General features: G+C 43.4%; 1 protein-coding gene across 1 annotated transcript; it reads right to left on the bottom strand.

Moving 5' to 3' along the window:
- Positions 1 to 421: 421 nt before the first annotated feature.
- HADH (hydroxyacyl-CoA dehydrogenase) lies at positions 422 to 19,113 on the bottom strand. Its single transcript, XM_083456837.1, has 8 exons — positions 18,867 to 19,113; positions 14,530 to 14,658; positions 12,333 to 12,490; positions 8,074 to 8,200; positions 6,310 to 6,399; positions 5,168 to 5,240; positions 2,135 to 2,251; positions 422 to 876 (listed from the first exon to the last, which is right to left on the bottom strand). The coding sequence occupies exons 1-8, from the start codon at positions 18,984 to 18,986 to the stop codon at positions 758 to 760; spliced, it is 933 nt and encodes a 310-aa protein (XP_083312963.1). The 5' UTR covers positions 18,987 to 19,113; the 3' UTR covers positions 422 to 757.
- Between the last annotated feature and the right edge of the window lie 2,763 nt (positions 19,114 to 21,876).

The raw sequence follows: 21,876 nt of genomic DNA, 5'->3' as shown, positions 1-21,876 counted from the left end.
TGCATAAGCTTTAGTTGCAGTTGTAGCCACACTTAGATGGGTGGCTTTTAAATGAAGAAAAACAAAGGCTGGAAAGATCATACCTCAGTTTCCTTAGCAAGGGAGCCTCCCCCCCTTTTAAAATTATTAAGTAGCTTAGGAACTCTCGGCTGCTGTTCTAAGTCTCCTTCACCTCTATTTATTAAGTAAGGCAAGGACACGTGTCCAGGTTTAAAGCTGAAAACCTATACAGAGACAATAGAATAAAGGAGATAGTGGTTAAGGTGTCACTCATTTGCACCAGTAGGTGCAAGCTTGCCTTTCATAAAATGTCACTGGTTGACATGCAAAAACTGTGTTTCCACTTGCATTCAGAACAATGCTGTCATAATGCCACCTACTGGCCAAGAAAGAAAAAGATAAATTAAAAGCAGTGTGCTGCTTATCAAGATGATCTCAGGACTATTTTATTCACATTCAAGTGTCCGCCTCTTAAACAGGATGCTTGTTACAAGTCTTATTAACTCAGACCCCATTTATTTGGCCTTTGAGACAGGGAGCTTATGAAAAAAAGGCACTTTGAGAATGTAAAGCTCTCAGAATCATAGATCGAGAAAATCATTAACCCGGGAAAACAATTGCCTCAAGACACACTGTGCATTTTGATTATATAGTAGTGTTGACGACTACTTTTTAAAAGCCCTGATTAAGCAGCATTCCAAGTACATCCAAATGGCACAAGGAGGTTATCCTTAACTCTGGAAAAACATGGCCAAGTTCATTTGTATTTGTAAAAGCCTTCTCCAGTCTTCTTCCCCAGCTTCTTCTCCTCTACGAGTTTATCCAGCAGCGGGCTTGGAGCAAAGAGAGGGTTGTCTGGCTCTAACAAATGCCACCCTGGTGAGAGAGGGGGAAAGGAGTAGCACACGCCTGTTACGTAAAGTCTCAATTTAATCAGATGCTCGTTATTTTCAAGGCCTTCATTCCCAACTAACTCACCTGGGGTAGTTGAGAATGGAGGGGTAAACTGCATACTTCACCTGTTCAAAAAGGACTGGAGAGGAATTACAGGACTAAATTCTGAAAATCCAGCAACCTCTTCCACTTTATTCAAGACTAAGCACAGGTCTTAGTGACTCAGGTGATGTTATGCAGATTACAATAGTGATGAGAACTATAGTCCAAAATCAATAGAACCACAGGTTCCCTGAACCTGGCTCTAGGAGCACACACATACACAGCCCCAGGACCACTAAAACTCTCCCTAACATAGGGATTGTGGTGATGCAACTGTCATCTTTAGCACCTCCAAGGGAACTGTTGACAAAGACCCCTCGCAGTGGGGGGGGGGGGGAACCTACCATAAACAGTAGTTTAGTCAAGCTCACCAGAAGCAAGATTGAGACAGACAATAAGGAACCCTCTTCTGTGATTCTCAGGAAGAAAATAGTCACTTTCCCCCCGAACAGCAACAGAATTCAACACAACTGAAGTTTCACAAAGCCCCGTTAGCAGTTTGCAAGAACAGGGGGCAGGGGACACACACCATATCTATTTTAACTTGTGAGCCACTTTGGGTTTTTCTTTCGATATGGAAAGATGCATGTAAAATAGATACCGTATTTTTCGCTCTAAAAGACACACCTTTTCCCTCCTAAAAAGTAAGGGGAAATGTGTGTGCGTCTTATGGAGTGAATGCAGGCTGTGCAGCTATCCCAGAAGCCAGAACAGCTAGAGGGAGCACTGTGCAGTGCTCCCTCTAGCTGTTCTAGCTTCTGGCTTAGCCACACAAAGCCTCCGCAGGGCACGGGGAGCCTTCATTCCCATGCCCTGCGGAGGCTTCATGGGGCTATCCCTGGCTTTTGCGGGAGGTGGGGGAAGGGACAGAGCGTACAGCTCTGCCCCTTCCCCCACCTCCCAGAAAAGCCCCCAAGAGCTCCCTTTAAAGGAGGAGCCACGCTCCTCGCGGCTCGTGAAAGGGAGAGTTGAGCAGAGCCTGGGATGCATACAGGCTCTTCTCAGCACTCCCTTTAAAGAATTCCCCGCCCCCTTACATTCCCCCTCTAAAAACTAGGTGCGTCTTATCCTCAGGTGCGTCTTATGGCGCGAAAAATATGCTATATATCATCAAGCTCATCAGGAAAAATGTACATACCATCTATAATATATTTACTAGTATCCAGACCAACGTAGTCCAGGAGTTCGAACGGGCCCATGGGATAGCCTGCCCCGAGCTTCATGGCAACGTCAATATCTTCCTTTGCTGCATCTCCTAAGGACACAGTTGGCAGGCGGGTTAACAAAGGTCAGCATCTGTTCTCCCTTCTTTCAAGGCCTAAAACTTGGTTTCAACTCACTAAGGCATTTGGGCTCCACACTCAATAAAGCAGCAGCTTTTAAGAAGGCTTTGCTGCAGAAAATGCACAACTTCCGTATACCAGTTAATAGATTATAACTAAAGGTGTGGCTTCCCAGTGGTTTGGGATGGGGACCACCTGGTGCCCTGCTTTTAACAGGGGTCAGTGGCTTCATTCTGAGCTTGAATCACCTGCAAACGGAGGTGAGTGGGCCCAACAGCAGGGTCTGCATGGCAGTAGGCACAGGCATTGAGACTGGTGCAACAGTAAAGTAAAAAATGCAGGCTCAGTGCTCAACAATAGCACAGCAAACAGAATCCTGTGCAGTGTAAAGAGGTTCCATGACAGAGGCTTATGAGATTCTTCAGAAAGCTGTGTTAAAGTAGAAAGCGCTTCCTGAAAATGGAAAGTCTGAAAAATCGCATGCTAGAACTTCCATCTTACATTGATTTTTTATTTTTTTTAGGAGGGTGTGAGCAAAAGGCCAAGGACCAAGCCATAAACTACAATTTAATACATAGAATTACACTGGCCTTTACCTCTCCTGCTGGAATGAATAGAACCTCTCTCAAGTCTGGCACAATTAAAGCAAAACATCGGGTTGCAGTGAGATGCCACCCCCCCCCTTTTTTTACCACATTAGTTTTAATACATTTTCCAACAAGTTCTTAAAAATCCCAAGTCTTAAATTTTTTAAAAGCCACATCAAAAACAAAAATCAGGATGCTACTTAGCCGAAGGGAGGGGGCGAAGACTTAAATTAAAGAATACATTTAATCAGACAAAGCCACATCCCGTTTCTCACCCATGTAAATTTAAAATGGATATATATTTTATGCATGCAGGAATGCAACATTTAACTGAAGCACTTTATATGGTGAGCTTTCAGATAAAACAAAAGTTGTTTCCATAATGCCACTCCTTTGCTTTTTGAAAAATCACTCTAATTTGTTCTTATACTGCCTTTGAGGAGTAATTAGCAGTATTTGTTGATGGATAAGCAAGAAGTATAGTTAATTTTGTTTCACAAGCTGAAGAGACTTTTATGAACTACAAAGGGAGCTTTTAATATTTAAAATATATTTGCGGAGATCCTGATAATGGAGGTCTTTCATCTGCGAGGGAAGGCTGCTTTCCAAATAAAATGTTTGAAATAACATTCTTAATAGCAGACAACCATGAAAGGGGGCTTAATCTGAACAGTTACAACAGAGTAACTTTCTCTTTAGCTTTTCACACAACAAGCGTGTTTCCTTTGAAGACGACAAGGCTCATTTCAAGGCAGGCTCTCAGGTATGAAAGACAAAAATAATAATTCCTTATTTCCATCAACACAGTACCAGGGCAGGAACTGTCCAGGACTTTGTGCTAGCAGTTAATTTGCCCTTGGCTCATTATTCCTACTTCCATCAAACTGCTTTCATCAACCCCATCTACCCTATGAACCACTGTAGCAGCAAAATGGTACACAGAGAAGAGAAATGGATCACAATGCCCCAAGACATTTTTATTGCTCAAAAACATTTGTGCTGGCCCAGGAATGTAAGAAAGACTGGCAAAGAGAGAACTATGGGTAATTCAAAGGATCCAATCTCCCAAAGACCAGTCTTTTTAAAGCAAGTTTCCTATCTCTAATGGCATCAGCTATGTCTTTTTGGGAAATTGTTTGTCCCCGATGCAGCATTTGGAAACCGCTTAAGGTATCTTAACCAAATTTTGTGCAATGGTTCCTGAGATGAAGGCCATTTTGCATCAAGATGGCGGAACAGATCTTTTAAAATTGCACTGATTTTATGCACTGGTGTAAAACTGCACTTAATTTTGCTGGTTTAAAATTCCCAAGCAATGCCAGATGCGAGGCTAATATTGATGGCATAAAGATGGGTTTGAAAGTGTGAGCACCATGCTTGCAAACAAAAAATATTTGAGCAAGATTTCCCACTGCTGCAGCAGGCCACCTGTACCTGGCATAGGTCTTTACAGAACCGAATGTACAATTTGGATATTTTAGCCCAGAGTATACCCAGCCTGGGCAAGAAGAACAAAGCTCATTATTCCTTATGCCTATTGATGTATGTTTTTTAATACTCACTTTTCAGTTCATGTATCTAGATTCTTTTTGGCTCTAATTTTGTACATAGAGTTAAAATAAAAAAGCTTAAGAACAACATTGTTCAGTACAATGCCTCCAACTGCAATTTGGCACCTCCCAGTTTAATTGAAATGGTAGTTAATAGGTCCACTTCCAGAGATACCCTCTGTCTCAAAGCCCAATAAGCTAATTTTGGGTATGGGGGGGATCTTTAACAAATGAGGAAGAGTTGTAATGGCAGATAAGAAATGCACTGTGCTCTATCAAAAAGGCTGGATTGTGGCCATGCAGACAGTACTAACCAAGTGCCACCAGAGTATGCAAAATGGCACCAGCTCTCTAGTCCATGTTGTATTGTCAACACTGCTAGATAATGAACAAACTGGGCACAAGGGGAATATAAGAGCAATGCTGCACTTACAATGAAAGAAAAGCAGAGTGACAGGGTAAATTAGGAAACACATGTCAGAACAGATCTGGTGTGGACTCTCAAGTTGTGTGCATATGCTAAAAGGGTTTTGTCTAACTGAACAACAAAAAACAACCATTTTCACACAAGTACCTACTTCACAGAGGTAATTTCCCCACATTAACAGGAATAGTTCCAAGAATTTATTTTTCATTCTGATTTCTGACAGTATGAAATGCCAGAGAAAATGATTGCTCGAGAACAACGTTCCACAACACAATACAAATAAGCCGTTCATATCCCACAAAGCAGAACTCTGCTTATCTTTACCCCTCTCAAAGAGCCGAACTGCTTCCATCAGGTAAGGCACAAGAAGCCTGTTGACAATAAACCCAGGAGTGTCCTGTCAACAGAAAGACAGGGATTAAAGTGGACCCTATCAAGTTCTATACTGGTAAGTTATTTCAAAATGTGCCTACTAAGCTGAAAGCAAGAGGAAGGAGAATCAGCTACAGAATACAATGGACAAGTGATGCATTCCTTGTTTTGACAAAAATACTATGTTAGCATTTACAGAACGCATTCCAATGTTCAAAGTGCTTCACGTGCATTAGCTTGTAACTCTGCAAGTTAGACTAGTATTATTAACCAATGTTTGTGTGTTATTTCTCCTTCTGCTCCACTTCAAAGCAGATTACAAAAAACCAATAATAATAATAACAACAACAACAACCCATAATTAAAATGCAGTTACTAAAGCAGAAACCAAACAGCAAGAATGTGAAGAGCCAAAATGAACAGTCAATAAATTATATTATGTAGCTCTGGCGGCGGCTGGTGATGGTGGCTGAAGCTGAGAAGCACTTGTCTAAGACCACCTACTGGCAAATTTAAATCAATGACTTCCTGAGCTTAGTCTTAGTCATTGCAGAACACTAGCTTGCCTCATGAACATCATGAATCTGTTCTACGCTATTTGTCGTTTCTACTATTCTCTTCCCGTCCTGCCCCAAATCTCTTCTATTTGGCTCAGACTGGCCTTTCAGATATGATGATCATTTGTGATAAATCTAGTCAGCAATGGTGGTGGGTGGCCTCTGCGACTGGAAGAAGGCAGTGAGACCAACACTCGGTGGAACCACATCCAAGGGCAGACAGAGCCAACTAATTCTAGTTTTCTCCCCATCCTCTTCCCTGCTCAAGTTCTACAAAGGCAGCAATGAAATTAAGGAGGCAGCTGACAGCCAGAACCACCCCTCGGATGGTAAGAAGGCAGGCAGAGGGGGCTGGCAGAGCACTGAGTCTTATTTAAAAAATCATTTTTGGCAACCTGTTGTCTGTGATTTTTTTTTTAATTAAAATTTAAAGGATGACTTCATGAGCAGAGCAGAAAAAATCCCCAATGCCTTCAAGTCTGAAGCACTCTGAACTTACCTGGCCCTCCCTCCTCCCACAATATAAAATATACTTGCCTTACAAGAGACCGGATTCTTCCCCAATGCTTTGCTGAAATCCATGAGGGACTCGAAAGTCTTTTGGCTGGTCATTGGAGTCTTGATAACCTAAGAACAAAAGCATCAAAGGTGGGTGAGCTGGGGGGCGGTTTCTCTTTACATCAACAACAAATTTAACTTTCATAAAAGAAGCCATCCTGAGAGAGGGACCAACACAATACTTGCTCACACATTACACTGAACACAGGTACACGCTGTCCCTACACATGCAGAAGGGGGGGGGGCGATTATGGGTCTGTTGCTGTTCTTATTTTTGTTATGTCTTCTGTGGTTTTTATAATGTAATTTTATGTTGTGAATTGCCCTGAGATCAACAGGTGAAGGACAGCATACTAATTTAATAAATAGTAATAGTAATAGAAGCGTTTGCATGAAAGAGCATACACTTTATGATTTCTACAGCTCAACTATTATGTATGTGGACCATCCACTTGTTGAACATTATTACTGTTATTTATTAAATTTGTATACCATCCTTTATCTGTAGATCTCAGGGTGGTTCACAATCCGTGGATCTCGGGGGGGGGTAATGTGGAGGTTTGGTGTACACATACCATGCTTTCCCTAGGTACACGTAATCTATACCTGTGTCAGCTACTCATGAGAAAGAGTCTACATGCAGTTATTTAAAAAATAATCATCATCTAACTCTTTTCTGGATAAAAAGCTGCATTCTGTTCACATGTAAGATCTCACTGGTCTGTCTATGTGGTTATGCTCATGAGGAGTTTCCTATCCCGGGACAGTCATTTTGAAGAACTTTCCATGTTCTTTCAGGGACGATCAGCTGGAAGTAAGTTCACCTATTTCTCAGCAGCCCTGTTGTGGCTCCGGTTCTCTCGACCCTCACCATTAGAGGGAATAACAGCCTCACCTGAATATTCAGTGCCACCTTAATTGAGCAGCTTTTACCCTCTGAACAACTGTGCTATCAAAATAGCACTAGAAATGACCAGAGCAGAACAACAAACATCGCTATGGGAAACCCTCACTTGGCGGGTGTGGCTAGCACAGACCCCACTCACTTGTGGGTGCCAGATACATCTTCTCCCCCAGGCCTTCCAAGGGTGCCGACATAATGTGATAGTTGTGAATCAATATTCTGTTCTTTCTGCTCAATTTTTTAAAGATTTGTTTGAAAAAGTCTGATGTTTAAATCACATCCTGGTTTTTACTGTAGATTAACATGATTCTATCTGTGGTGCTGGGGCGTGGGTGGCGCTGTGGGTTAAACCACAGAGCCTAGGACTTGCTGATCAGAAGGTCGGCTGTTCGAATCTCCACGACGGGGTGAGCTCCCGTCGCTCAGTCCCAGCTCCTGCCAACCTAGCAGTTCGAAAGCACGTCAAAGTGCAAGTAGATAAATAGGCGGGAAGGTAAACAGCGTTTCCGTGTGCTGCTCTGGTTCACCAGAAGCGGCTTAGTCATGCTGGCCACATGACCCAGAAGCTGTACGCCGGCTCCCTCGGCCAATAAAACGAGATGAGCGCCGCAACCCCAGAGTTGGCCACGACTGGACCTAATGGACCACGACTGGACCTTTACCTTTAACATGATTTTGTCTGTGGTGCAAAAACCTGCCCTGGGATCATGATTGATGAAACGCGGAGACAGAAGTTGAAATAAACAAACAAACAAACATGGAGAACCTCTGCAACACACAGGTAGCAAGACACTCCGACCATGCTGCAACATTTTAGAACATTTTCAAAATCCTTTTACCTCCACAAGTTTCATCAAAGGCACCGGATTAAAGAAATGTAGGCCGCCAAAGCGATCCTGCCTCGTGGTAGCATTGGCTATCTCCGTGATGGGCAATGATGAAGTGTTGCTGGCAAATATGGTATGCCTGCGGAGAAACAACATGCATTTGGCATCAGTTGCATGTTCTCTGCTCTCAGGACTCTATAGGCTATTATTTATTTTTATTAATACCCCACATTTTTCCTACAAGGAGTTCAAGGTGGCATACATGGTTCTCTCTCTCCGCATTTAATTTCCACAACAATCCTGTGAGGTAGGTTAGGCTGAGAAGCAGTGACTGGCCCAACACCACACAGCGAGCTTCACGGATGAGTGGGACCTTGAATGCTGGTCTCTCAGGTCCTGGTCCAACACTTTACAGAAGTAAAGAGACAGAACCCTGGAAATTTACTGCTTGAAATTAAAATGTCTGGGAGCAGGGACAGATAAGGCCCTCTCTTGCTTACCGACCAAGCGTGCCTGTGAGGGCGGCAGGACCTCCCACTAAACATGTCAAAACCTGAACAGGTTCGTATGAGGCAGTATGGTCTTTCAGATAGCTTAGGCCAAAGCCATATAGAGCATTATAGGTGATAACCAGCATTTTGAATTCTGCCCAGAAACAGACCAGTAGAAAATGAAGCTGTTCTAGCAAGGCAGCCGTATACTTCCTACAACCAGCCCCAGTTAGCAATCTGGCTGCAGGTCTTTGAGTCAGATGAAGTTTCTGAGCACTTTCCCAAGGCAGCCCCACACAGAGCATGTTAAAGTAATAGTTTATAGAAGCAGCAGGGATATCACAATTCCTGGGTGAACTTCCCTCTGAGGTTCAAACAGCAGTTACCCCAATGGTTTTTTTTGGCACCAGGTAAAAACGTATTTCTCACCCAGTCCTTTGGCTTAGTTGTTATTGCTGGAAATGGGGCCTGGCCTTCTGCTACTTATACTGTAATGAAACATATTAACTTACATTAGTTATGCCTATTAAGTGGTTTTTATTAAGCATATAATAAACACGCAGGTGGCGCTGTGGGTTAAACCACAGAGCCTAGAACTGGCCGATCAGAAGGTCGGCGGCTCGAATCCCCGTGACGGGGTGAGCTCCCATTGCTCAGTCCCTGCTCCTGCCAACCTAGCAGTTAGAAAGCACATCAAAGTGCAAGTAGATAAATAGGTACCGCTCAGGGGGGAAGGTAAATGGCGTTTCCGTGCGCTGCTCTGGTTCGCCAGAAGCGGCTTAGTCATGCTGGCCACATGACCCGGAAGCTGTACGCCGGCTCCCTCGGCCAATAAAGCGAGATGAGCGCCGCAACCCCAGAGTCGGTCACGACTGGACCTAATGGTCAGGGGTCCCTTTACCTTTACCCCGCTCTAAGGTTGAATTTAATAAACAGCAAGCTTAGGACACTTAATATAAAATAAATTGCAATTCTATTTTAAGTTGATTGTGTTTGTGTGATTTACTTGCTCTTTAGACATGCAGCAATTGCCTTATGCCCCATGTACCCAGAAACAACAAAACCTTACTAGCTGCAGTGTTAAAAAGTCACATCTTTCATTTTATTTAATAGTCTTCAAAATGCTGTGTCTTTCTCAATCTCAAGTAAAGATTCAGTGACACAGAAGTCATAGCCAGATGTCCCTCCAACAAGCTTTCAGTTCTGAATAAGAGGCTACACGGCGCACTCTTTTAAAGTGCATCCTTTAAAATTCCAGCACCACTCCAATACCATTAATAAAATCTATTCCCATATTTGCAGCGCCATCTTGTGGGCTATATAATGGGAATAAAAATTAAAATAGCATGGTTCAGAAGTCACCACTCACTGTTCTATATTCTGCTTCAGCTAGTGAACTCATTTTCTGTGATGAACTAATTTTATAAGTCTCAGAAAGAGTCAGTCTGTTAACAGGAAGACAGGAATGTGGTCCAAATGTACAAAGAAGGGGGGGGGGGGCTTCTAGAAGTGGTAAAGCCCAATCAATTCCAGTGAATTATTAACAGGTTTAATGCAAGATTTACTCAACTGTGTGGTGCAATTAATTAATAATATTAGCTGCAGTTTAAAGTTTGCCACTTGATTAATCTAGTACCCTTCTGAACTGATTATGTGTGACGCTCCTTGTTCCAGAGCCCAGGTGGCTGCAGTCAGTAGGAATGCCTTTTTGCAGTTACGGCTGGTAGTCCAGCTGCAACTTTTCCTGGACATAGGTACTTTTGCCACTGCAATTCATGCACTGATAACCTCAAGACTGGACTACCGTAATGGACTGTGAGGTTTCCTTAAAGGCTGGTCTGGAGGCTGAAACTATACAGGCGACTCCTCACTTGCACATAACTGCAGGGAAATATGTAATTCAATTCTAACCTGAAATGGCAGGAGAGAGCTGGAAAGTCCCCACGGCCTGAGCCAAAGAGGATGTCCATGAGCCAGAAGTCTAGGAGGACAACGACTCCAAGGGGTCCAAAATGGCGTGTGGGAGCTCTTGCTTTTGCCACACTACTCAGCTCAACAGCTTTCGAGCAGAAAGCTGCAGGCATTGCAATGGGCAACCCACTTACACACATCACTTATGCACACGGAGGGGCCTGGAACGAAACTTCTGCATAAGTGGGGAGTCGCCTGTATTGCAAAATGCAGCAGCTAAGCTATTCACTGGGGCGTCCTGCTATTACATGCCAAGAGGTTACCGGGTCAAGTTTGATGCTTTGGTTCTCCCCTGTAAAGCTCTAAACTTGGAACCTGCTTAGTCGAAGGAACACCTTACCCTACTTGGTCTGAGGCCCCCACGTTGTGCTCCAGTCCTTGGAGACTTGCTTAGCAGCAGGTTGTGGACTCTCCTTCCTTGGAGGTTTTAAAGCAAAGGTTGGATGGCCGTCTGTTATGGATGCTTTAGCTAAGATTCCTACATTGCAGGGGGTTGGACTAGATGACCCTTGTGGCCCCTTTTCAACTCTGCAATACTATGATTCTATGGCCAGGGAGGGCTTCTCCGCAGTGGTACCCTGTCTAGGGATTGCCGTCGAAGCTGATGCAAGCATCAACACTGATGGTGTTTCAAAGCCTGTTAAATGCATATTTATGTTCCCAGGCATTTGTGGGCAATTAATTTCAGTGAGACCTTAATTCTACCCTGGATTGTCAGGTGTTATCTTTATCTCACTGAAATGTTGTTTTTTTAAAAATGTTACTGTACACCACCTTGAGACTTGATGCGAGAGGTGGCACAGAGTGTTTTTAATAAATAATAAATGTAAAATGTAACAGACTACTATCTATGGAAGAAGAATAGGAGTCAGCAGACTGCCCACAAACATTCAGTAATAATCAAATCAATCTGATAAATATACCACTTTAGAATAGGCCTATATTAATTCCCCCCCCCTTCAGCCTTCTTAGCTGGTTATTTTATCAGTCTAGAAGAAAGTATAACGCTGCTCACTTAAGGGTAGGATTCTTCAGAAACTACAGTGGTAGCAAAGATTAAATTTCTTTGGCATGAACAGCTGGAGGCCTGGGCGGGACTTTACATAAATAATTGGTTGGAGGTGGCTCTTTGGCACAGGGATATCTTTTTAATCTTTGCTCACAAGCGGAGAACTGCTCCACCTCCGTTCACTTCAGAAGTTAGTATCTTCACTCAGTTCTCAGGCCTCTCCCCGTGAGCAAAAAAAGAGAAACAGGGATCTTCAAATGATTAGCTACCACCGAATAATATATACGGAATTACGATGAACTTCCAAACTTCCTGTAGAACTTAAATCTTCATACTGAATGCTTTCTTTTGAAGCATCTCAGTTTGCACTGCCGGTGAAATAGCTGCAATATTTATTTTCTTTTTCACTTTTAATTGAAGAGGCATCTCTTTGCCCAAGTTTTTGGGAGGAGGTCACCAATCAATTTTGAAATAATCTCCGTCTGCTTAACGATCGTAGGTTTCACATACCAGCTCGCAGTCCCCTCTCCCATTTAATCTGCTTTCAGTAAGTGGGGAGAGAAACCCTGGGACCAACAACCCATTTTGTGATATCCCAATAATCTGTCTGCAAATTCAAGTCCCCATCTAGAAGCGTCCGAGAAGTCTAAATATCCAACTAAACACCAATCAGTGGGAAAGGGTGGCTAGATAGGAGATTTCGGCTTGCCTCGCCTACTCTGTACAGGCCCATATTTTAGTGAAAACTAGTAGATAACAAGGACATTCTGCATTAGTTTTGTAACATTTTATGAACATACTCTGGTGCAAACTTATCCAATGTCTTGAAGAGCTCGTTTTTTACTGCCAAGTTTTCCACAATGGCTTCCACTACTAGGTCAGTGCTGTGGACTACAGAGACTGGATCTGTGCTTGTGGTCAGGTTCTTTAAGGTCTTCTCAATGAACTCAGCACCAGCCTGAGAAAAAAACAAAAATCTGTTCACAGAGCATTTCATTTGCCTTCATGAGAAGGATTACAATTTCAACGGTAAAAATGTGTTTCAACAAATAAAACAAATATAGTGCTGCACATTGAAATTAAGAGCTCCTGCTAGCTGTGCATGAATACTGCAATCCCCCAGTCTCCTAGCACACCGCTGCTCCTAACACACAATATAGACTATTATCATTACTATTATTAAATTTGTATACCGCCCTGTATCTGTAGATCGAAGGGCAGTTCACAACATAAAAAACAGAAAATACATAATAAAAACAAAGACAACCCAATAATTCCCCCCGCCTCCAAACACATTTTAAAAGGCAGCAGATGTCAATCAACCAAGTTTAACGTAGTTAAAAAGGAACATTTTTTGCCTGACATCTAAAGGTGTATAATGAAGGCACCAGCGGAACATCCCTGGGGAGAACAGTCCACAAATAGGGAGCCACTAGCAAAGTACCGTATTTACTTGAGTCTAGTGCGCCCTTAATTTTCGCAATGTAATTTGTGAAAAAAAGGTGGCCAAAAATGGTGAGCATTAGATTTCAGTAAATACGGTAAATTAACTCAAGAGAAAAGCAAATAGCCTCAATAACTGACTTGACAATGGAACAGAAATAATTCCGATGGCTACCTACTTGGGGACGCAATGCAAGCTGAAAAATGAGACTTTTCCCACAGTCCATACTGCCACATGGTACACATGATTATGTGTTATTTACCAGTGTTCAGCCAGTTTTCCAGCAAGACTTGAACCACTTGCGCTCCAGTTCTTGTCCGGCTTTTCATAGCCTGGAGCAGCTTGGGCTGCACAAAGCCAGAAGGGACACTCAAGAGCGATAATGTCAACCGCCCATTTCATCTCGTCATTTCATATCGAGAGACCAGGGCTTTGACAGGATCACCAGCTTTCTCAACTGAAAAATTCCCCAGAACATCCAGGAACATATCCGGCTCCATCAGTCTCTGAGGGTGGGCCATCCAAATGGGTCCACCACCCTTACAGCGGGGAACTGCCACTGTCAGTCCAAACTTAACTAAATAACGGTCTGGCCATGAGAAAAGGACTGCATTGCCCTCCCACTATCTGTCAGTGCAGAAAGTGCACTGATGTGTACAGATCTTTCCTATTCTGATTAATACAAGACGATTCTATAAGCTACTAGAAGCTTCTCTGCGTGAGAGAAGCAGGCAGAAGGGTCATGAGTTGTTTGGGTTATACCTTCTGGGAAGCTGGTTTGAACTGGTTTTCTTATCTCTTCCAATTAAGGTCATGCTGACTATAAATATAGGCCAGAAGGAGCCTGGGTTTTACTTTCTCTTTCTCTCTCTCTTCCGTCTGGTGTGGTGTTTTGTTTCTGTATGCTACACTGTTAAGTTTTACCCTTGTTACAAGTTTGTAAGTTTTTGTAAGTGCTGCAAATGGATATTTTTATGGACTGTGCCAATCCTGAATGTATCTAGATTTGTGACCATTACACCCATTTGCCTTCAGCACAAGTAAAGCTCTGCTGGATGAAGTACTATTGCCTCTGGTCTCTTTTTGGGAACTCTGCATCGTGTTTAAGTTTTTCCCTACACACGATTGACGTCATCTTCATATCACTAGGGGCAATATGTAAGGATGGGAAAGGCAAGATTCAGTTCCCCAATTTGCTAAGACGTGTGTATGTGCAGGTCCACACAAGCAAGTGGTTAGAAGGGTTGTAGACTGTCGGCAGCCCTAGGTACTGAATGCAAGATCACCTTCTTACAATTCCCTTTTGCAAGGGTAACGTGCAAAAAATCAGCCTACGTATGGAAGTTTCCTTTTGCTTGTTGACTGAGGTTGGGGGTAGGGGAAAGAGCAGAGTTGTTATAAGTGTGGAAATCACCCCAGCTCTTGAAAGGAATCTATTTAAAATATTATGCTAATCTAACAATTGTCTATCTAGGCATTACAACCAAACAAACAAGGTAGATTTATCACATGCAACCATTATTTCCAATATTTATAAATAATAAAGATCCCACCTCAGGTTTGTCTGCAAACTTTTTCTTTGTCAGCTTTTTCAAACTATCCTCGATTCCTTTCTTGGATTTATTCAGTATTTCATCTGACTGGTCCACTAATATAACAGTGTGGCCAGTGGCTGCAGCAATCTACAGGAAAAACAGGGGAGAAAAATAATGATGAAAAAGGAAAGCAACCCATGGAAAAAAAGAGGGGAGCACCCATTACTAATATTTAATTATTTAGTACATTTATATCTGGCTAACAACCAGAGTTCAATGTATGGTTCTGTCCTCACATTTTATCTTCACAACAAATCTGTGAGGTGGATTTGTGGCTGAGATTGTAGCTGGCCCGGATCACTCAGTGAGCTTCATAGAACTCCAGTCCTAGCCCAACACCCACTATACTGCTCTGGATCAGCAACACAGGAACCTGACTTATAGCAAATCAGACCATCACTCCAGCTTCCTCAGTACTGACTATACCAGGCATGGCCAAACTTGGCCCTCCAGCTGTTTTGGGACTACAACTCCCACCATCCCTAGCTAACAGGACCAGTGGTCAGAGATGATGTAGTCCCAAAACAGCTGGAAGGCCAAGTTTGGCCATGCCTGGTCTACAATGACTGGCAGCATCTCTTCAGGGTTCCAGACAGGGGCCATTTGCGATGCTATTCGGACATGCCTGGGATTGAACTGGAAACCTTCTGCATGAAAAACAGAGGCTCTATAACTGAGCTATGGCCCTTAAGTGCCAAAAATTGCAGCTAAACATCTACAGAAAGAAACCAGCATTGTTCAGCAGCTGCCAACAAGGATAAAGAGCTACCTTCTATATGGAGCTCAGATCTCTAACCCTATCTCCTTATCAGACAGATTCTCCAACCTTCCCAGTGTTACATCCTTGCAAACAAAATATACCCATGATGAAAATTGCAAAATTATAAAAGCAAAAAAGCAAGGGGCCTTGGTCCAGTTTATCATCTGGGTACATAAAGAGGATAAGCAGAAAAGAAAATGCCATGTGTGTTTTGTTTGAGTGTTTCGAATCTTCTTCAGCTCAACCTTATCCAGTTTTAGTGCCCAAACTCGGCAGCAAACTTTTGCAACAGTCTTCAGACTAGCAACTGAAACTGGTTGTACCCAAGCGTGCTCCCTAAAGAATAATTCAATTTGAGAAGTGTTGGGCTTAGTAACAAAAACATATGCGTCTGTGCACCTAGAGATCTCCTCCCTTCAGGCCATAAGAAAATCTAGGAGCTCTGAAGAACTTCGAACATCTGTCATCGCTATGTGCCCAAAGTGGCAGTGATCCCAATTGGGAACAAGAATTTAAGCAAGCAGTCTTAAGTGGTGCGGTGAGTTGGTTACAGCCCTCTACCTTCTGGATAAAAAAAAAAAAAAAGGCGGGAGGGGTGATACTGATGAATTGTGAGGGAAGACCAAACATTTTCCTAGGTACCAAAGGGCAGGCAGTATCACTGCAAATGGAAAATGTGCCTCAGCCAACCCTCACATTCCTTACTGGAGCAAAAGGCACTCAGCAAAAAGAGACAAGGGTTTTCAAGATGAACCTTCACCTGTCACACCCACAGAGACCAAACATGGTAACAGAACTCATTTCCTGCTTTAGAAAAGTTACTTTGCAACAGCAATCATTTCCCGCCCCCCAAAAAACAGACATTCTCTGACATGTCAAGACCTAGTTCTAGAAGAAAATCTCTTCTCTGCAATATGAGATGTTCTTGGAAATTTAACATATATATTTAAAAAATGTATAAAGGTTTCTGCAATAAGCTAGGTAGTGCATGTTTATGATGTTAGCAAAGTACCCTTCCTTATAGGGTGTATATAAATAAATGGTTGCCTTTTACTGCACCAGCTTTTTAGTGAATACAAGATAGCAAAAATGGTCATTTCACTTGCAGACCATGAGTAACTTGAAGACTTGCATACTCCTACATAAAAGAATCTACAAAATGGGCAAGATGGTAAGCAGTTTTGGAAACAAGGCCAGCACAATACATTTTGCTGCCTGAGACAAAGAACAAGATGTCGTCACCCCTATCACTGCATGTATAGAAGCCAACTGGAGAGGAAGATGAATCTTATTTAAGACTGTGCTCGATGGGAAGCAGGCTAGGAGTAGTTACAGGTGTTGGGTTTTTAATGTTTTTATAAGCAAAGAATGAAAGAGACATTTAAGTAAAGAACACAGAAATGATACTATAAAACCAATCTGCAGTGCTTCTTGGATATGTTAAAAATAGAAACTTGAACAGTATAGTAACAGTCTGGTTATAGAGTTAATTGCTATATTCCTCTCACTTCAACACATCTTATAGAGAAAAACACACAAGCACCAGCATTACAGGAATGGATCAGACCAATTTTTAAAAAACAAAACAGAGGGATTATGCAAAGCTCAAATCATTTTTTATTTGAAAATTCACTCAATTTCCCCACAAGACAGAGGTGTACTGGTGGAGGGGTGTGTGGGAAACACCTTTTGGTGTTCCCACTTTTGTGCTTTAGTCTGTTTTTATTATCAGGGCTTTTTCCCCAGCCCAAACTCACTTCCGGCACCTCTTAGGTAGGCCCCATCATTCAGCGCCGAAGGCCTTCTGGAGGTTCCCTCACTGTAAGGTTACGGGGAACCAAGCAGAGGGCCTTCTCGGTAGTGATGCCTGCCCTGTGGAACACCCTCCCATCAGATGTCAAGGCAATAAGCACTATCTTACTTTTAAAAGACATCTGAAGGCAGCCCTATTTAGGGAAGTTTTTAATGTTTAATGCTGTATTGTATTTTTAATATTCGGTTGGAAGCTGCCCAGAGTGGCTGGGGAAACCCAGATGGGCGGGGTATTATTATTATTATTATTATTATTAAACGAGGGAGGTGTTCATGGTGAGCTCTGGCACCTCTTTTTCTAGAAAAACAGCACTGCCGTTAACCACTTTTGAGTCTCTGGAAAAACAAGCAGAAGAGCAAACATTTGTAAAGTTTTTCCTCTGCCTTTCCAAATAACGATTTACAAATCAACAGCAAAACCACAATTAAAGAATCTCTGCAAAACCCAATGTGACATGCATGTAACTTGCAACAGCAGTATTGTCTACTCCCCTGCAGCATATTGTTGAGCAACATCCACAACCTAAGAGGCGCCAGCTCTTAACAGATCCAGAAAGGCAGATTACAAGGAGAGGTATAAAAATCACACGTGACTGGAGAGAAGGTCCACAATCCTATCACCACACCCCAAAAAACCCTCTCCCTTATCACTGCTCACAGCCTCACACAGAGGGAACTCAGGGTACAGTGTATTTGTATATTGTGTTTTATGGTCTACTATTTGCACAATCCAAGATCACTGAACACAATACTGGTTTCTCCCTTGGCATAGACAGGGTGGTTTGGGAGCTCCTTTGCTGCTAGTGTTAAGTTTGAAGTGGGAACCCTCAACTCCAGGCAACCAAGTCTTGCAAAGGGCCCTCACAGCTGCAAAAAAATTAAGCAACCCTATGACAAAACATGTGATCATGGAGGGGGATTAAGTTGCACTACTCTTCATTAGTCCTCCTGAGGTAAATAGCCCACATATCTGGATGGTTAATGCATTTTTTCTGCAGGGGCAGAAAATTATAATTTCTCTCTCCTACCCTCCGGGGTAAATATGTAATAATAACTTGAAATTTGATGCTCTCTCCTCCTGCCTAAGACCTTGAACACTTACCATGACATTTGCTCAACCACATTCCACTCAGGCCACATGCATTTTGCTGCCTATCTGATATGAAATGTGCATCTTCCCAGCCAAAACACCCAAGCGCAATTTTGCTTCTGGTCTTCAAAAAGCCATGCAGCCGAGGCACGAGAACCTGAGCAACAAGCCTGCACTAGCCATGCACTCAAGTGGGCGGGAAGCCTCCGAGTTAATAAGACCTGCAACACACACGTGTGTACCGTACACACGTGTCAGGGGCAAAGGGGCGGGGCACGTTTACCACGTCGGGAGACCAAGCTTCCCAGCTGCTCTGAGACACCCTTACAATAACATTTGCATAACCTACCAATATCCTCCACTTGTAAAGAGGCGTTAAGAAATTAAACTCGAAAGGAGTTTTCCTGGCAAGAAGCTCCTTCGCCAACACAGAGGAACAAGATTGTTGGGAGTTTGTGAGGTTTCGGGGCTACCAAATTCCTCGGTGCAATTCAAGGAGGGATTAAATTTTTAAGAATAAAAAAAAGAAAGTGCTTGCTTGGCAAGGACTTAAGTACTGCTGCAGCTGTCGCCCCTTTGAAGCAGCAGCAGCAGCGCCCGCGCAGCGCCCCTTCCGCCCCCCGCGCAGCTCACCTGGGCGATCCCGGCGCCCATGAGGCCGCCGCCGATCACCGCCACATGCTTCACCACCAGTTTCTTGGCGGCGGCGGTGGCGGACGAGAAGCGCACGAACGGGCGGGTGGCGAAGGCCATGGCGAACCGAGGAGCAGGAAGGGTCGAGGGGGTGGGCGCCGCGGAGCCGCGCGCGGAGCTGCAGCCCAGGCGGAGGAGGAGGAGAAAGGGGAAGAGGGCGGGAGCTCGGGCCTTAAAGGCGTCCCCGCCTCCACCACTTCGGCAGCTCTCCTCTGCATTGCCTTGCTTGCTTTAGGGCCCTTAGGGGAAATGTAGGTGTCCAGCTGGTTTCCCCCTGGAATATCCGACCCTATGGGCTGCTATTCAGACGTTGTTTTCCGGCAAAAGAAAAGAAAAAAATGCACGCTCAAAATATTCCCCCGGGAAAACTCGTAGCAAAGGTCACATCTGAAGCCTGCATTTAAAGCACCTGGCTCCCCACCCACCACCCGCCAGGAATCTTGGGATTTGTAGTTTGTACTGGTCAGTGTAGTGAAGGCTGTAGTAGGTCAAGCATGGGCAAACCCGGCCCTCCAGATGTTTTGGGACTACAACTCCCACCATCCCTGTCCTGTTAGCTAAGGATGATGGGAGTTGTAGTCCCAAAACATCTGGAGGGCTGAGTTTGCCTATGCCTGCTGTAGGGTGATTAAGGAGTGCAGCTCTGTTAGGGGTCCATGCTTAGGTGTTAAAACTTTTCATGGCTGCCTCAGCAGCTGCAGGAGTCAGTTTGTTACTGCCATTATATATAAAAGGGATTCGGCTGCAGTGCTAAAACATTCTAGGGAGAAAACCCCATGGAACACAATGGTCTTTGATTTTGAGTAAAATGGAGTTTGTGAGGTCGCCCTGCAAGTCTGTCGCTGCAAACTTTAGAACTTGCTGCGCCATTAAGTAGAAGATAAAATGGGCTCTAGCTTATGCCACAATGACATATGGAGCCACAAAACTATTGTTTACTTTAAAAAAGTGAAAGCAAATAATGACTGTTTGCCATCTAAAAAGACCTACCGTATTATTATTATTATTATTATTATTATTTCTACCCCACTCTGGGTAGCTTTCAACAGAACATTAAAAACAGAATAAAACTTCAAACATTAAAAAATTTCCCTAAGCAGGGCTGCCTTCAGATGTCTTCTAAAACTCAGATAGTTGCCTATTTCCTTGACATCTGATGGGAAGATGTTCCACAGGGTGGGTGCCACTACTGAGAAGGCCCTCTGCCTGGTTTCCTGTAACCTCACTTCTCACAGTGAGGGAACTGCCAGAAGGCCCTCGGTGCTGGACCTCAGTGTCTGGGTAGAACAATGGGGATGGAGACGCTCCTTCAGGTATACTGGGCTGAGGCCGTTTAGGGCTTTAAAGTCAGCAGCAACACTTTGAATTGTGCTCAGAAATGTACTGGGAGCCAATGTAGGTCTTTCAGGACGGGTGTAATGTGGTCTCGGCGGCCACTCCAAGTCACCAGTCTAGCTGCCACATTCTGGTAGTACCATAGTCAGTACTAGCTACAGAAATCCAGTCCTCTTGGCTGTTAGTATATTGCCATGTGCTCCACACTTCTACAGGTTTCTTATGGAGTGTACACTGGAGTTTTGCGTTGTGCCTGAGTAACATTTGCAGAAACAAGGGGTGTTAAGAAATTATCTCCTTCACCCGCATTACAGATTGTGCTAAACTTTTGTAAACTACACCTTTGCAGAATCGACTCTACAAGGTTATAGTGGGTTTTTTGGGGGGTGGGAATAGAGAACTTTCAAAGGAAGGAGAGATACATAACAGCATCATAAGCCAAAGGACAGCGCTATTTGTAATTGGCATAAAATTAACAAGAACATGATGAATTCCAGGGCAGTTCAAAGATGAATATTGCACAAGGATGCCATTTCCAGCAAGAGGATTAACATCCAGATCATAGGAGTGCACACTTAAAAGTTACAGTGCAATCAAAGGTTGCTTTGATTCTAAGTAAATCAGGCTGAGATGTTCAGGAGATAGCCATCAGTCAACTGAAACATTTTATACACTTTTAAAAGTACAGCAATTAAAAAATTGCAGCAAGAACATAAAGTGTTTTTCTAGATCACATCCAAGCTATATCCAGGCCAGCGTTCTTGTTTCCTACAACATCCAACGGGATTCCACTTGAAAACAGGGCAGCACACATTATTATTATTATTATTATTCCCCGCACACATTCCCTGTGTGTGTGTGCCCACTTGCATTAAACACTGCCAGATGATCCAGTTGTCTATTATTATTACAATTTATTACCTGCCATTCACCCCAAGATCCCAGCTGCTAAATAAGTGTGCTATGACCTTTGGGACTTACTGTTATGTGAGGTACCCTAAATTACGGGAAGAGTCACAGCTCAGTGGTAGAGCACCTGCTTTGAGTGCATAAGGTCCCAGTTTCAGTCCCCAGGATCTCCTAGAAGAGTTGAGAGACCCTCTGGAGAGCTGCTGCCCACCAGTGTAGACAATACTGAGCTAGATGGAGCAGAAGTTGGTACAAGACAACTTCCTGTGTTCCTATGCTAGGGTGCAACTTTTCCAGCCAGTCACTACAGCAACAGCTGATCCAGCTCAGCAGCTCGTTAGCATATATTTAAAATTATGTAGTTGGTTTAGAAATAATTTGAAGGCATATCTGTTTTGCAGCACTTTGTAAACCACTTTGTGGTTTCCTAGAAAGAATCATTGGAACAGGATTATTTGTTAAGAGATCCCTAACATGTCCTCCTTTCCACATCGCCAATTCCAGTCCTCCTGCAAAAAAGCATATTCACTCCTCACCAGTTTCAAAAACAGAGTCCCCCCTCTGTTTTTTGTCTATCTGCAAATCTCAGGGTTTCTCTGAGCCTTCTGATAACTCCCCTTATGTGCAGTGATGGTATCGTTTCGGCTACATAAGCTTACAGTACTCACTCGAAATTATCTATTTGAGGGACCAATAAGAAACCAGG

This window comes from Podarcis tiliguerta (assembly GCF_965153285.1).
Source record: "Podarcis tiliguerta genome assembly, chromosome: 9".
Classification (NCBI taxonomy): Eukaryota; Metazoa; Chordata; class Lepidosauria; order Squamata; family Lacertidae; genus Podarcis; species Podarcis tiliguerta.
The sequence above is the reverse complement of the archived record's forward strand: the minus strand, read 5'-3'. Positions and strand labels throughout refer to the sequence as shown.

Bases quoted from the DNA above. Each gene is read 5' to 3' on its own strand.
- HADH (XM_083456837.1), bottom strand. From the start codon at position 18,986: ATGGCCTTCGCCACCCGCCCGTTCGTGCGCTTCTCGTCCGCCACCGCC. The intron at 12,491-14,529 runs GTGGGATCTTTA...TTTTTTTCTCAG, and splicing joins AGTTTGCAGACAAACCTGAG to GCTGGTGCTGAGTTCATTGA. The intron at 5,241-6,309 runs GCAAGTATATTT...TTCTGTTGACAG, and splicing joins AGAATCCGGTCTCTTGTAAG to GACACTCCTGGGTTTATTGT.